The sequence below is a fragment of the Haliaeetus leucocephalus genome, unplaced genomic scaffold, assembly GCF_000737465.1.
Source record: "Haliaeetus leucocephalus isolate CR32 unplaced genomic scaffold, Haliaeetus_leucocephalus-4.0 Scaffold164, whole genome shotgun sequence".
In the NCBI taxonomy this organism is placed as follows: domain Eukaryota; kingdom Metazoa; phylum Chordata; class Aves; order Accipitriformes; family Accipitridae; genus Haliaeetus; species Haliaeetus leucocephalus.
Window position 1 is genome coordinate 439,640 of NW_010972600.1, and position 15,227 is coordinate 454,866.

General features: G+C 64.4%; 2 protein-coding genes across 2 annotated transcripts in view; one reads left to right on the forward strand and one right to left on the reverse strand.

Annotated features, from left to right (window-relative positions):
• The window catches only part of FSTL3 (follistatin-like 3 (secreted glycoprotein)), a 10,834-nt gene extending 3,129 nt beyond the window's left edge, over nucleotides 1-7,705 (forward strand). Inside the window, exons 2-5 of the mRNA XM_010563267.1 lie at nucleotides 2,245-2,430; nucleotides 5,383-5,598; nucleotides 7,312-7,539; nucleotides 7,653-7,705. Coding sequence (XP_010561569.1) covers nucleotides 2,245-2,430; nucleotides 5,383-5,598; nucleotides 7,312-7,539; nucleotides 7,653-7,705 — 683 coding nt within the window. The remainder of the gene's footprint in view (nucleotides 1-2,244; nucleotides 2,431-5,382; nucleotides 5,599-7,311; nucleotides 7,540-7,652) is intronic.
• A 4,618-nt stretch (nucleotides 7,706-12,323) lies between these two features.
• Nucleotides 12,324-14,172, reverse strand: PRSS57 (protease, serine, 57). The gene is made up of 5 exons (XM_010563268.1): nucleotides 14,103-14,172; nucleotides 13,674-13,827; nucleotides 13,307-13,451; nucleotides 12,588-12,848; nucleotides 12,324-12,503 (listed from the first exon to the last, which is right to left on the reverse strand). Exons 1-5 carry the CDS (start codon nucleotides 14,170-14,172, stop codon nucleotides 12,324-12,326), a joined length of 810 nt encoding a protein of 269 aa, XP_010561570.1.
• Between the last annotated feature and the right edge of the window lie 1,055 nt (nucleotides 14,173-15,227).

The following is a 15,227-nucleotide window of genomic DNA, read 5'->3' on the forward strand; positions in this document are numbered from 1 at the left end:
GGGGGGGTGTCCCTCTTTCTCCCCGGGCTGCGAGGGGGGAGCGGGAGAGCCGTGCCGCGCAGCTTTGCGAGCCGGGTGGGAAGAGCTGGGAACGGCGGCCGGTTCGTGATCTGGGTGTGGAGTTTGCAGCTTGAACCCCTCCCGGTTCAGCTGACCGTGCTGGCAGCTCTTGCGGGCGCTTGGGAGGCGTCCGGGCTTTTTGGTAGCTGTTCCTTCGCAGGGGAGCCGTCCTGGCACCCAGGCTGTCCGGGACCCCGGTCTGGGGCTCCAGCAGCCCTTCCCAGCGCTGCCGAGCCGTGGCTACCGGTGTCGGTTCGCCCGCAGCAGTGCTGGCGTTTCTGTCTTCCCCATCACACGATGCCCTGTGTCCCCATCGCTCTCTGCCAGCGTGGGCAGGAGCCGTCCATGCTCCCTGGATAGCAGCAGGTCAGGATGCCCTGAAGCCAGGGGAGGCTCCCACGAGGCCCCTCGTGCTGCTGTGGACACCAGGATCGTGTTCGGCATCGCCCCAGCCTGCGGGATTTCTGCTTGCTGCTTTGCAGGGTCGAGTACAAGTGCTGCAAGGCCCTGGGCAGGGACATGCCGTGTCCCCCTGGCCAGAGCTCGGGTCCTCCGGCTGTGCTGAGTGTGGGAGCGCCGCACCCTTGTGGCTGAAGCACCGGGGAAACCCTGAGGACGGGGCGCCCCAAGAACCCCACGCTGGCCCCTGTGGCCCACGACCACCTTGCTCCACTTGCAGGGTGGGTGGGCTCCGTCCCCCTGCCCAGGGTGTGTTGCTTGTCAGCATCCCCGCACCCCAGCATGGCTCGGGAGGTGGTGGGTGCCCTGCTGCTGCTGGCCAGGGGTGCACCCCAGAGACCGGACGTGTGGGCAGGTTGTGCGTGGATCTGTCCCACTGCAGGTGGGATCACCCTGCACGTGGCTGTACCCACGGGCAACAGTTGTGGGGCAAGCACGGTACAAAGCAGTTACAGCTCCCAGGGAGCTTGGTACTGTGGAGGAATTGGGGCCACGGGATGTTGTAAAGGAAAAATGGGCTTGAAAAAGCAATTGGACAAATCCATGGAGGATAAACCCACCGTTGGCAGAGGTGTATTGGCCTGGCTGATGATTCCAGAGGAGTCCAGGCCCCTGGTTCCTGCAGCCTGAGGGTTTGCTCCATCCATAGCTGCCCTGCAGAGCTGCTGCTGGCTGCAGCTGGGCTGGGAGCCCCACATGCTTTTGGCTGAACCAAAATTGGGTGCATGGGAGGGAGTGGGAGGACACCTGGGGTCCGAGGCAGGTGCTGACTCTGCTTTGGGGCAGGGTGAATCCCTAATTTGGAGGGGAGCCACTCCAGCCTGGTACCAGCAGGATCTGTCCCTTCCCCCATCCCTCCCTCACATCTTTAGCTGTTTAACAAACCTCAAACGCAGCTAATGAGAGCATAAACCCAAATAAGCGTCAGAAGAGGCTGGTTTGCAGAGGCGGAAATTGCAAAGGAATCACTCACAAAAAAAAATAACTGATTCGCTCGTGGGGTTAAGGAACAAACAGGCTTTTGACTCAGAAAGATCCGATGCCGCTGGGCTGGCCCCATCCCAAGGGCTGTGTCAAGTGCCCTGTTCTCCAGCCGGTGGCTCAGATGCTCCTCGCGGAGGCCGTGGGTGTCAGGCCCTGACGCCACGGGGATGGTGCCTGTCCATCTGTGGGGCCGCTGGTGCACACAGGGGGATCCAGCCCTCGCAGTGTGGGCGCCCACTGGCCCCACCCTGCCTGTCCTCCCTGGGCTGAAGCCTCCCCTCTGTGGAGTCAGGCAGAAATTAGGCAGGGAGAGCAGGGCAAGGGGGTAAGCTGCAAGCCCAGACCCTGGCCTGCTGTCTGGGCATCTTCCAGAGCATCGCTTGTGAGTGCTGAGATAACTGGTACGTCCCTGCGGTCCCAGTGCTGGGTTTGGAGCCTGTCGGCCAGGGAGCCGGGCTGCCAGCAGCCCAGGGCGTTGGGGCAGCAGCATGGGCACAGAGCTGCCACGCTGTGCCAGGAACTCATGGGGATGCCTGCTCTGGGACAGCGCTTGTGCCACAGGAGAGGTGGGAGCCAGCACAGAGCATCTTTAGGTTCCCCAACTCATCCCATGCCGGCCCTTCCCGGGCACCGGTGCAGTCCCTGTGCCTCTGCCCCATGGGTAGCCCGGCTGGGGTTTTGCTGCCCTTTGCGCTGTGGCCCAGTGCAGTGGGGAACCCTCACCCTCTGCCCTCTCTGCAGGTGGGATCTGCTGGCTGCAGCAGGGGAAGGAGGCCAAGTGCACCATGATCCTGAAGACGGGAGTGACGTGGGAGGAATGCTGTGCCAATGGCAACGTGGACGTGGCCTGGTCTAATTACACCTACCCGGGCAACAAGATCAGCCTGCTGGGCTTCCTGGGGCTGGTGACCTGCCACCCCTGCAAAGGTAAGTGTGGCTGTGGGGCAAGTGGGCTGCTGTGGGGCTGAGCTCTTCTCGGGGAGGGTGCTTGGAGCCCGCAGCTCCAGGTGAAGCAGCAGCGATGGGGCTGGGCTGCCCCTCACCAGGCAGGGCTCTCCAGTGCCCTCCTAGGCTCTCCCAGACAGACCAGGGACCCCAGAGACCGCTGACCCCATGCTCCTGCTGCTGCAGCTCCAGGATGGATGCTGCCATGGGGCCAGGGCTTGCGGGACACCTTCCATCCCCCGGCAGCTCACGTTTTGTGTGTATTTTTGTTCCCCCTGTGGAGTGGGGTGTGTGACCTGGGTCTTGGCTGGGCAGCCCAAGTGCGAGGAGCCGAGCTGGGGCTCCCTGTTCTCAGGTTAACTCTGCTGTGGCTGGGGCCTCCCACCCCTGCCCTCGCCAGGTCTGCTCAGAGGAAAACTTCTTAAGTTTGTTTTTTTGGTTTTTTTTTAAGGAAAAAAGATCTATTTCTTTCCCTCTGCTCCCCCTTCCTCCTCCCAGCCTGTGTGTGAAATGGCTTTATGTAACGGGCAGTTCCAGAAGTGGAAACTCTCCAGCTGTGAGTTCCAGCCCCACCAGATGTTTTGGCGTGCGCCAGAGGCACGGATCCCCCAGTCGCACTTGCGTGGCTGTGTGAGAACATGCTCAAGGACCTGCTGACCGCAGTAGGCAGGAGCAGGTCTTTGAAAGGTCATGTCGTTATTTGCTTAAAGGGGGAAAAAATGGTTCTTAACAAGACAGCTTCTTCCAGCCCCTCTGCACCCCCTGGCACTGCCACCCTGGTTGCTCCTCAGCCCCGTCCTGGCATGGCTGGGGGTTGCACCCTCTGCCAGCTGAAACCTGAGTGAGGTTCTGGCCCTGGCTTTCTGCCCCATCTCTCACCATGGGCTCAGCCCCGCGGTGGCTGGGCAGGCTGGCCCCACTCAGTGGGTGTCAGTAGCACTGGGACCCTCTCCAGGGGCTGGCTGGGGAGCGCGGCTCCCCCGTGGCTCATCCCAGGGGTCTGCCCTCCCCTCTGCGGGGAGACTGGTGGACATGGGGGGCTGTCGGTGGCCACAGACTGCAGTGGAGGCTGTGGCTTCTGGAGATCGTTGGGGTCTGGGAGCAGGACCTTTACTGAAACCACTGGAGAGCCTGGCCGGCACGTAGACCACAACTCCCCACCCTTCAGAAAGCCCCTGCCTGTCCCATCCAGATGGAGCTGGTGCTGCTCCCCACCGGGCTCCAGTGAGCCGGAGGCCTTGGAAAAGGGAGGATGAGATGAGCTGCGCTCCCGCTCCCTGGGCTCGCGGGGCTGGGAGAGGTTACTCCAGGATAAAGTGGGCTGCAGCCACCAGCCCTGCGCCAGCAGCCGGGGCGGCCGAGCCCCGCGGGAAGGTGCTGGCCAGACCCCGGGGACTCTGCAATGGGTCTCCAGTGAGGAGGTGAAATTCCTGGCTCCAGCTGCTGGGGACATGGTGTCCCCCCCAGGGACCTAGTGCAGGGGGGGAGAGCCAGGCTGCAGGGTCGGGGTCACAGGCAGATAGTCCAACTACCTCCCTCCCTTGCTGAGACAGTCTGGACATGGCTGGACCCTGCTGTGCCGGCGGCAGCATCCCAGAGTGGAGGGTGACGAGGGTCCCACTTGCTCCGGCAGCCCTGGGTCATGGGGTCATGCTCCTCTGTCCTGGGGTCTTGTTCCTGTGGCTCTCTGCAAAGATGCTGCCAGAGCTCAGCCTGCCACTCTCCCCTTCCCTTGGACAAGCCCCAGCTATGGAAATCACAGAGCAAACTGGGAAACTATCTCCCACCAGGGAATTTCCCCTGGGGAGAGCCGGGCCAAGCAGACAGGGAATTTCCCCCTCCTCCTCCTCCTCCTCCTCCTCACCCCCGCTGTCTCCCAAAGTGACCCGTCTCCCGCAGGGAAATCCCCATCTGTACTTCCCAAGAACTCCCAGCACACACCCTGTCTGCGGGGATCCCTCCTGCCTGGGGGTGAATCCCTGTCTTGGGATGTTTCTCAGTCCTGCCCACCCTTCCTCCCTGCAGGTGCTGAGGGGTCCCTGCATCCACAGGCAGCCCCGTACCCCGCAACTCCCAGCATTGCCCGTGTCCCAGGGGGTGAAGGGTCCCTTTGGGTTGAGGGCTATGTGCATGCTTTGTGGGGGCAAGGGGCTTCCCACCGCCCCAGCCAGAGCCCCCATCCCTGCCTTGGGCTAGGTGCTGACCCCTTTGCCTCTCTCCGCGGAGGCAGCAGCGTCTGGGACAGGCACCTTCTTGGAGCCGGCGGCCTCTCTCTGTCCCCGCCGGCATGGGCACAGCCCCGGAGCAGCTCCGGGCGCTGGCGGGACCCTCTGAACCCAGCCCCTGTGCTGGCCGGGAGGCGACCCGGGGGACAAAGCAGGCAGCTGTCTGGGGATCTGCGCTTGCTGCTGCGTCCCGCTCTTGTGTTCAAGTCACGGAGGCCCGGAGCAAAACAGGGCTGGGTATTGTCTGGTGGAAGCGGCGTTCTTGATTGCCCAGACAACTCGCGAAGCCCAGTTCCTTCTGGAGGAGCTGGGGCCTTGCAGAGATAGATTTTCCATTGCACAAGAAAAAGAAATGTCTCCTTCCCGAAAAAAAAAATACATAGAAATGAGTTAGCTGGTGCTGAGTGGAGGGCCGGGGCTCTGGCTGGGGTGAGTGCTGGATGATCGTGCTGAGCTCCAGCCAAGGACCTGCTCCTTGGCGGAGCTGAGCAGATCCAGATGCTGCTCAGGGCAGCTCGGCATCGAGCATGCATGTTGTGACTCCGGGAGGGATTCTGGACCCCGAGGGCTGATGCTGGCCCCGTCCTGGTCAGTGCTACCCTGCGTGGTCATGGGGCCAGGGTGCCAGCCAGGCTGGGCAGGATGGATCCTTCCCTCATGGTGGGCGGCCGGTGCCGCATCCTCACGTGCCGCTCCCCTCTGTCCCCAGAGAGCTGCGAGGGGGTGGTGTGCGGCCCCGACAAGGTCTGCAAGATGAAGCACGGGCGTCCCCAGTGCGCCTGTGCCCCAGACTGCTCCAGCCTGCCCCGCAAGCTGCAGGTCTGCGGCTCCGACGGCTACACCTACCGAGACGAGTGTGACCTGCTGACGGCCAAGTGCAGAGACCACCCCGACCTCGAAGTGATGTACCAGGGCAAATGCAAAAGTAGGTCTGGTCGTGCCCCCCCACCCCCTTTCGTCCTGTCCCCTGTGGCTCTCGTGTTCCCAGCTCCGCGTGGGACCGGTCCAAGCTGCGCCCGTGTGGAAAGAGGTGAACGGCAGCGCGGCTCCCCGGACCGAGGTGCTCTCCAGCTCTCCTGGCGCACCGCAAGCCGCTCTGGTGCGGAGAAGGGTCACCCTGCTGTGTTGTGCTAGCAGGTCCGGGCGCATCCTCCCCTCTCCTTCCCGGGAAGCCGGATCTCCCCCATTCTCCCTGCCGCAGGCAGCGTGTCCCAGGGAGGAGCCGTCCACGCAGCCGGCTGCACCAGCATGGCGTGGAGGGTTTGTAACCGGTGCCTGGCCCTGGCTGTGCCCAGGGAGGGAAGGTCTGTCCCAGCTCAGGGCTTCGCCTGCGGCACACAGGGGTCTGCGCACAGTGAGGGGGCATTGCTCCTCAGCCAGCCCGGTGCTGATGGGTGCCAGCGGCCCCTGGCCCGTGGGGGAGTCACATCCCCTCAGCATTGCCCTCACTGCGCTCGGAGCTGGCACCCACCCGGCTGGCAGCCCAGGGCCCTGGCCTGGCCACCCTGGCGGGGATGCAGCAGCGAAGCCGCCTGTGATGCCGATGCAGCCTGTCAGTGCAACAGGGGTTTAGCCTCGCCGCGGGCTGAGGAATAACAGTCCGTAAAATGTCACTTACAAACATCAAGCCCCGTTTTTTGTTTTGTTAAAGAGAGCAGCAATCCTCCTTGCCCTGCCAAGAACTGTCAGAATTATTATGATTATTTTTGCCAGCCCTCCTCTCTGAAATGCTTTGCCTGTCAAGCTCTGGACTGCACAGGGAAATGTGGGGCAAGAAATGTGAGTTGCGAGCTGGGAGTTGCAGATGCCAAATCTCCTTCCAATCCAGCAGGGAAAGAGAGGAAGGCGGAGGGACGGCGTTGCAAAGTGTTTACGGTGTCCGGGGAGTGCTGCGGGTCCTGCCATGCCCCCGCTGCTGCCGCGGGGTTATGCTGGGACGGGGCGGGGGGGTGGGCGCTACGGGGCCGGCAGGCTCTGCAGACCCTGGGGTTTTGCTGGCAGATGGGGGGTGCCCAAGCCCCCTGCTCTGCGCCAGCCTGGCAGAGCTCTGCGCAGGGCCTGATCCTGTCCCCGCAGGCTCCCACCGCCCCCGTGCACCCTCGCTCGCAGGGCTGGGCCGGGTCCAGGGTGACCCTGCCCTTCCCCTCTTGCCGGGGCGTGCACGGTGTGGCGGCTGCCAGCCTGGCCGGAGTGGACACCGCTCCCCCTGCCAAGGCACCTGCGTGGGGCTGCTCACAGCGGCCAGGTCCCACCGCGCCAAGCCAGGCTCAGCCCCACGCGCTCGGGCTCTCCAGCTGGACATCAGCTCCCCCCCCCACCCCGGCCTTGCGGTGAGGCTCCGGCTGGGGCCGTGCCCAAGGGCTGCGGGGCCACGCGGTCCCTCGCACCCAGGACATTGGCCCCTGCCAGCTCCCATCCTTGGGAGCGGTGATGATGGGGGAGCTTGGGACCCTCCAGCCCCCAGCTCCACTCTGACCCCCGGCAGCTAAAGGTGGGAGGGGGCCTGAGCTGCCTGGGTTTCTCTGGGAGGGGACGCCCACTGCCCACCTGGGTCGGAGGAGCCACGGGAGGAGGACGGCCATCCCTGGCTCACCCTGGCCAGGGAGGCTCAGCTGTGGCTGCGTGTGCTTCCCGGCAGAGTCCTGCTCCAGTGTGGTGTGCCCTGGCACCCACACCTGCGTGGTGGACCAGACGGGCAGCGCCCACTGCGTGATGTGCCGGACGGCTCCCTGCCCCGAGCCCACCAGCCTGGACCATGCCCTCTGCGGCAACAACAATGTCACCTACCCCTCGGCGTGCCACCTCCGGCGGGCCACCTGCCACCGCGGCCGCTCCATCGGCGTGCGTCACTACGGGAGCTGCTCGGGTGAGCGGGGTGATCCGGGTGCGGGCGGTGGGGGGAGCGGGCTCGGACCCCCAGCACCTGGCCCTCCCTTGCACCTCCCTCACCACTCTCCCCCTGTCCTGCTCCATTTCCAGCTGTGGCCAAATTCTCCCCGGAGACGGACAACGCGGAAGAGAACTACGTGTGAATCCTCCCTCGCCACGAGGCCAGACCCAGGAGACAGGGGCATTATGTGTATATTGTACAAACCATATACCTGATATTTATTAAGATAAAAAGATCCTTATTTATACCTGTGTATGTTATGCAGTCGCAGGGGGCCCGATTCTCAGTCCTGCCAGCTGGGAAGCAGGGGAGGGGGCTCCCAGCCCGCATGGTGGAGTGATGCTGAGCCGTGCCGGGGATGCTCCGGTGCCTGCCCGGTGCCCGGCAGAGCTCTCCGCTGGCTGGCGCCCGCTCCCGGTGCTCATACGGCCCTTCCTTGCAGCCGGCACAGCGCTGAGGGGGTGTCCGTGCTGCAGCATGTTGGGGCCCCCCCACGTGTCCTTGGCCAGCAGCCCTGGGCCTATTTATTTTTGGATTGAATTCTCGGTACTCTGCTGACGTTTCTGGCCGGGACCTTGAGGTCTAGAGGGAATCTGCGCTTTCGCTTTCCCCGGAGGGGCTCAGCCCCAGCTGCCAGCGGCAGGAAAGGCAGCACGGTGCTGCATCAGATTGGAGATAGATAGATATATATTTTTATATATATATATATATATAAAAAATATATATATGTATGTTATTTTCTCCTAAAGTTTTAGCATGTGTATGTTAAAACGGATTTTAGTTTAGGTTTTCCTGGGCCCGTTCAGACCAGGCTCCCACCCATCTTTGGAGGCAACGCCGGTGCCCAGAGGGCTGGTGCGATGGCGGCCAGGCAGCGCTGCCCACCATGGGCCATGGCAGCCCTGACCGGGGGGCATGACCGACCCCCCCAGGCCCACCCAGCCCACCGCTGCTGTAGGTGCCCCTGCCCGGGGGCCAGCCTGCCCAGAGCCCTCTTCATCCCTCCCTGCCAAAACCGCTTTGAAAGCAGCTGTGACTGCCGGGGGATCTGGGGGTCTGCGGCTCCCGGAGGCATTTCCAGGGCTGGTGCTGGGTGAAGCAGCCACGCGGTGCCCCGGGACGGTGCTCGGCTCCCGATCCCACTGCAGAGCCACCGTGGGGGTGTGGGGCTGGGGTGGCCGTGGGGAGCACAGCTTGGCGGAGGGGGACAGGAGAGGGGCGATGGCCCTGCCTGCCCGACCCCGGGGACCCTCAGCCCAGCTCCCCCTCGGCTGCGCAGCCCTGGCCCCCACCTGCCCCCACCCCCTGCTCTGTTGACACCGTCTGTATTTATTTTTACTTCTCTCATTTTGTGTGTTGTCACCTGTGTAAATACCATCTCATCTCTGACACCAAGAAGCTATTGCCTTTATATAAATATCATATATATATAAAAATACCCTATTTTCTATTTTTGTATGATTGCATTCTGATTCCTGAGGCAGATGCTATGGGAACATATACATTTCCTGTTCGGTATTGTTAGGGACATTTTATGGCTGTGTTACAATTTGGATTATTATTAAAAAAAGAATAAACAGTGCTGCGGGTCCGACTTTGTTCAGGAGGTTCTGGGGCCTCAGGAGGCGGCTGTGTCCCCTGGGGCTGTTTCCCACGGGGCTGTGCTACCCGCAGCATTACTGCTTGCCCCCTCGCAGGGGATCTGGGGGTTGAGGCAGGCGTGGGCAGAGGGACGTGGGGGCACCTGGGGTGGGAGAGCCCCCGGAAGCAGGTAAGAAGCTTGGCCCTGGTCCTGGGCTGCGTCTGCTTCAGCTTTGGCACTGGGGTTTTTCCAGCCCAGCTGAGGCCGCTCTCTGCAGCGGGAGGAAAGGGGAGAGCGAGGAAGAGCAACCAGCAACGCAGATAAATCTGTTCCCAATATCAGGCCGTGCCATGAGGGTTTGGTATTTCACAAAACAATTCCTGCCATTAATTGGGTCCTGATGTGCGATGCTTCCCTGGCGGTGGGAGCCCGGGCGGCAGCCTGCGGCTTGGCGCTCTGAGCTCAACAGGAGCCGCTGCCGGTTCCCCCTCGGCCGTGTCCCCTGTGCCAGGGTCTGGCATGGCACAGCCCCCAGACCCTGCTGAGCCTCGCGTGGGTCAAGCGCTTCCCAGCCTGGGCCTGGCTCAGGACCTGCCGCATGGACGGGCTCCAGCACAGCCCCGACAGCAGCGGGGGGCTCCTGTGGGCAGGCTGGCTCTGACAGAGACCCCCCCGGACCTGGGTGGGGGGTTTACACAGGGGAAACTGAGGCACTGTGAAGCAGGGAGGGGGAAACGAGACCTTTGCTCCTGGCCGGCACCCAGCACCCTCAGCCCTCCCTGTGGTCCGGGAGGGAGCTGAGCATCGTGTGGGATCTGGCCCAGGCTGCAGACTGGTTTGAGCCTGGGCGTCTCGTGCACCCTGGAGCTGCGCTGAGCCCGGCCGGGCACCGCTGCCAGGCAGTGGCATCTCAACCCAGGGTGGGCACGGCGGGGGCTCTCCTGCAGCCCCTCTCTCCCCACCCAGCTCAGCGATGCACCCCCCCCCTTTTGGGGATGGGTGTAAAGAAGTTGCCAAAACACTGCCCAGGACTTTCCCTGGTGCCAGCGTTTGCCACATGTGGTGGTGTGTGGCCCGGGTTTCTCTACAGCCCGCCCGCAGCGCCTTCCTCCCCAAGGCAGCTCGCCATCCTCCGCCTGCCCCAGCCAGAGGGTTTGGCCCCCGAAGCGCCTGGCGTGCTGCCCCGTGCCAAGTCCACGGGCACAAGCTGCAGCAGCGACGTCAGCTCCTGCCGATGAGCGGGAGATTTCGGCTTCCAAAAGACGGCTGTGAGTCAGGCGCCTCCTTCCCGCTGGTTTTTGGGTGGTCTGGGACAAGCCGGGACAGGCGCCGGCTCTCCAGGCTTCCCAGCAGCATGCAGAAGCCCCAGGGCTGGCAGCCCTGCCCCAGCATCCTGGGGGGGTCTGCCCCACGCTGCCACTGCAGGGAGCCCATGGGGATTTGGGGCTTCCTTGGAGGCTGGCAGCCTGGCAGGGGTCTGTTCTCTGCTGGGTGTCCCCCGGTGTCCCCAAGGCCACCAATGCCCATGGCTGTGTCCCCCTCACCACATGCAAAGCCCCGCAGCAGGGAGCTCGGATTGCCACAGGAGGGGATGGGGCAGCGTGCTGCAGCGGGGCGCAGCCAAAGCCCCTGGGCTCCCCAGCACGGGGACCATGGGGACTGCAGAGGTGAGGGTGCTTTCTGGGGACCTCTCGGCACACTGGCCTAGCCCTGGCCTTCATCTTCTCCGGCCGAGCCCCCAAGGGCGCTGAGATGGCCTGTGCCAGACGCTGCGGTCAGCTGCAGCCTCCTGCGGAATCCCCCGGGCAGGGAGGGCGGCTGCACCCTGTGGCAGCGGCGTGCCAGCAATTTGCAGATGAAACAAACAACCAGGAGCAGGGAATGTCTGGGTCTGTCCCCGGAGACGGCCGCGACGCTGGGCAAAGCCGCATGCTGTGTTGCATGTCTCAGCTGAGACCCAGCAGCACGTGTCCCCCCGGCCGGCATGGGCAGCTCCCGACCCCTGCGCCCGCAGCCACCCAGCTCCCTCTGGGACAAGCATCCATCTGCGCGCCCGAGCGTGCTGGGGAGGCGGGTGAGGCTCTCGACAGGATCCCCGCGGGCTCTGCCAGCGCAGCCGGGCGGCTGGGAGCCCATCTGCCCTCGGGCGGTGTCTGTGGTTCCCCTGTTTGGGGGGTCCCGTAGCATGGTGGGGAGGGTGCGGTGTGGGATGGGATGGGACAAGACGAGACGGAATGGGATGAGACAGGGTGGGATGGGATGGGATGGGATGGGAGGGGGAGCCCCACCCCGGTGGGAAGACAGCTCCAGCGCTGCTGGGATGCTCCGTGGGATGGCAGCGCCTGGATGAGGGTCCTGGCTCCTCTGGGGCAGAGCCTAGTCATGAGCGGGGGCTGGTGCTTCCCTCCTTCCTCCTGCAACCCCTGCTCCATCCACCCCAGCCCAGGACAAGCTGGGGGGGTCTGGCTGGGGACCGGAGTGCAATGGGGAGCAGTGACAGAGCCAGAGAGGGCATCCTGGTGGGGCAGGGGAAGGACAGGAGAGGGGAAAGCTGGGGAAAACCACCCCCCGTTGAGATGGGCAGCAGCCGCCTGGGCAGTGTGGGATTAAGGATCAGTCAGCCCTCCCGGACTCAGCTGCCCAGTGGGACATTAAAGGGGGCTAAAACGCTGGCCCAGGCTCTGCTGGCTCCCAGGGCAGGTGGGTCTCGGTCTCGGTCTCGGTCTCCCCATCATGTCCCTGGGGCCGGATCAGGGTGGGCTGGGGCTGATGGGGGGCAAGGATCCCTGGAGCTCCTGCCTGCCCCAGAGCCAGGGCTGTGGCCCCTCTGTAAGGTGGGGGGGAGTAGGGTGGGTGGAGGGAAGGTGAATGGATGGAGGGCTGGGACCAGGTTTTATTGAGGAAGGCAAACGTTGCTGCTTGCAAGAGGCAGAGTGAGGTGCTGGGGCTTCTTGTACAGCTTGGGGGGACAAGTGTCCCCTCGCCAATAGGCAGAGTCAGTCTCCTGCCCTGCCCTGGGTTGAGGAGCCCTGAGCATCAGCTCCCAAACCCCCTCCGAGCTGGGAGGACCTGGGACTCCTGGCCCTCTTCGCCCCTCCTGGGAGCTGCCAGACAGCCAAGACACCTCAGACCCTCTCCCCGCAGCCCGTCTGCCCCCGAGACCACCTTCCAGGCCTGGCTAGGGCTTCGGCTGCCCCTTCTGATGGTGTTGCCTTTGCACGATGCGATGCACCCAGTCGATGTAGTTGGAGATCTTGGTGTAGATATCAGGGTACCGGCGGTCCCCACATCTCTTCCCAGAGAAGGAGACGATGCCATAAACCTTTTTGTTGAAGATCAGGGGTCCCCCAGAGTCACCCTGCAAAGCAAGGGGGTGGGAGGGACACTAGCGGATCTCCTGGAGGGGGATGGCTGGGGGGCACGGGGCCGGGAGTGCACTCACTGAGCAGACGCCCTGCAGTGTGGTGTTGTGGCTGGCCGCGCACAGCATGTTGGTCGAGACCCTGCCCCTCCACAGCGTTCGGCAGAGGCTCCACTTGGCGATAGTGGTGCTGGTCTCCATCAGCTCAGTGGGCTGGTTGCCGGAGCTGGAGATGTCCCCCCAGCCCGCCACGTAGCAGACGGTGCCGGGATTCAGGTCGACGTGTGGTGAGGGCAGGTGGGCCAGCTTCACATACTCGTTCAGCGTGGCTGACCTGTCCAGCTGGGCAGGGAGCCAGGGGCGCAGGTGGCTTCGCTGCTGGGGCAGAGCCCCCCAACTGCTCCTGCCTGGGGACCCCGAACCCCCCGCACCCCATCACACGCCCGCCCCAACCCTGCCCTTCCCTCTTCAGGGGCTGAGCCCCCCGCACTGGTCCCAGCCTGCTCTAGAGACTGGCTGCCCGGGAGTGGAGGGGGCTGCTGTCCCAGCCGGGGTCGGCGTGTCCCCGGCCACCTCCATCGCACCCCGCGGCGCGGTCCCGCTTCTCCGGAGAAGCACTGACACCTAGTGTCGGCTCGGGCCCGCGTGGGCCTCTCCCTCCTGCGCCTCGCGGGGCGTGGGGCACCCCATCTCCCTCCTGCGTCCCACGGGGCACGGGCCACCTAACCTCCCGGCCGGTGGGAGCCCACGAACCCCCGGTGGGCAGGTCCGCGATGGCCAGTGACGCGGGCGGGACTCACCTTGAGCAGGCGGATGTCGTTGTCCCCCGAGTAGGGGTCGTAGTACAGGTGGGCGATGGACTTGTCGACACGGAAGATCTGCTGGGATGCCTCGGGCTCTTCCAGCCTGTGGGCGCCCAGCACCACGCGCACCGAGGGGCTGTGCCTGCGACAGAGGGGCCCTGAGTGGGCACTGCCGCGGCTCGGGGCGATCGGGGGCGGGGAGAAGGGGGCTGGCAAGGTGGGCTCCAGGGGAGCACAGGTGGGCGGGAGGGGGGTTGCTCCAGGACTGCGTAACCCCCTGGGATGGGAATATCTGTTTGAAGGGGGCCGCGCCGTGTCCCGGGGTGGACGGGAGGTGCGTGCGCTGCGTGGGAGCGTGGCTTACCTGGGAATGAGGCAGTGGGCTGCTGTCATCACCCACATGGGCCACACCAGGAAGCCCCCGCAGACATGCTCCCCATTTATCTGGATGGAGGCAATGAAGGGCCAGGAGTGGGGTGCCGCCGCCTTTCCCCCGATGATCCGGCTCCCCTGGGTGCCTGGTGGGTTGGTGGGTGCAAGCAGTCACCGGCTGCCAGGGAGTCCCGGCACGGCTCTCGCCCGTGTCTGTCCTGCTCCTGGCTCTGTGTCCCAAGCACCCCAGCACTACCCGCAGGTACCAGGGAGTGGCTGAGCATCAGCTTTGGCCGAGGAGGGCTGAGTGTGGAAGGGCAAAGGCTCCCCTGCACCATGGTGCTCCAGCTCAGGGTCTCCATCTCCCGCCCTGGCTGTGGGACCAGCCCTGCAGCCCTCTCAGCTCCAGCTCTCCCGTTACCTGCTGAGGCCAGTGCTGGGAGCAGGACGGTGCCTCCCAGGCTGAGGATGAACATTCCAGCCGTGACCATGCTGGTGCAGAGCGGACCACTGCCACCTCCTCTGGGGCCACTCAGGGGTGGGGGGTGCTTAAATAACTCTGGAGGCTGAGCCTCTGCCTGGGTGCTGGCAGATATCTCCCTCCTGCTTCCTCCTCTCTGGGTGCTGCTGCCTTGTGCAATTGCTGTGGGGTGGGGGGCACTGGCAGCGCAATGCTTATCGGGGGTAGATGCAGCGTTGCAGCTTCCCCCAGAGCGATGGCTTGCTGGGAGAAGAGCAGATTGGGGCAGGAAGAGAGAAAGCAGAGCGGCTTCCAAACCCAGTCCTGACTCCTCCTGTGCCTTGAGCTAATTAGGATGAAACCCCTCTCCTCTTGGCAGAGAGGTGGGAGCAGCAGGGCCCCACCACATCCCAGGACACGTCCCAGGATGTGGCAGTGTCCTGGGGCTGGCTGGCAGCCTGGCTGCTGTGGGTCGCGCAGGGACTGTGCTGTGCTCGGACCTGACGCATCTTTCAGCCCCTCCAGAGACTGCCTGGCTCTGGGATGGTGCTGCGGGCAGAGGGGCAGTTTGCCCCCCACCTTGGTCTGCATCCCCTCTGTGGTGCAAGAAAGGCTGCACGCAGGGTGTACTGCAGTGGGGGGACGGGGGCCCCACTGCCAGGCCGACCCTCGCTGCAGAGCCAGGCTTGCTCCAGGCCCGATCGCGGAGCTCTCGCCCCAGCAGCGGGCAGATTTTGTAACGGCGCCATGGTCAGAGGTTGGCTCTGGGCTTCCTGTGTCAGCTTGCCACTGTTTGCCCAACGCCAACCGTTGTGTTGGGAAACGGAGGACCGGCGAGGGGGGACTCGCAGCCCGGTCTCCCCCCTTCTCCATCCTCTCCCCCGCCGCCCTTTGCACCGTCAGGGGTGCGTGCCAGGCACGCGGAGGCCCTGGCGCGGTGGGAGCGATGAGTGTGGCCTTTGGCCGGGGCATTGCCCGGCCTGGGGACCCTCCTGGGGCGGCATGAGTTTGGGGACGACGACGACTCGTCCTGCCCGCGCTACCCGCGGCAAGGAGCCGGCAGCGCCCGCAGCCCCTCCAGCCCGC

What these genes read in the sequence shown, in the direction of transcription:
- PRSS57 (XM_010563268.1), bottom strand. Translation starts at nt 14,172, where the DNA reads ATGGTCACGGCTGGAATGTTCATCCTCAGCCTGGGAGGCACCGTCCTG. An exon ending in ACGACATCCGCCTGCTCAAG is followed by an intron (nt 12,849 to 13,306) that starts GTGAGTCCCGCC and finishes CTCCCTGCCCAG; the next exon opens with CTGGACAGGTCAGCCACGCT. An exon ending in CACTGCAGGGCGTCTGCTCA is followed by an intron (nt 12,504 to 12,587) that starts GTGAGTGCACTC and finishes CTTGCTTTGCAG; the next exon opens with GGTGACTCTGGGGGACCCCT.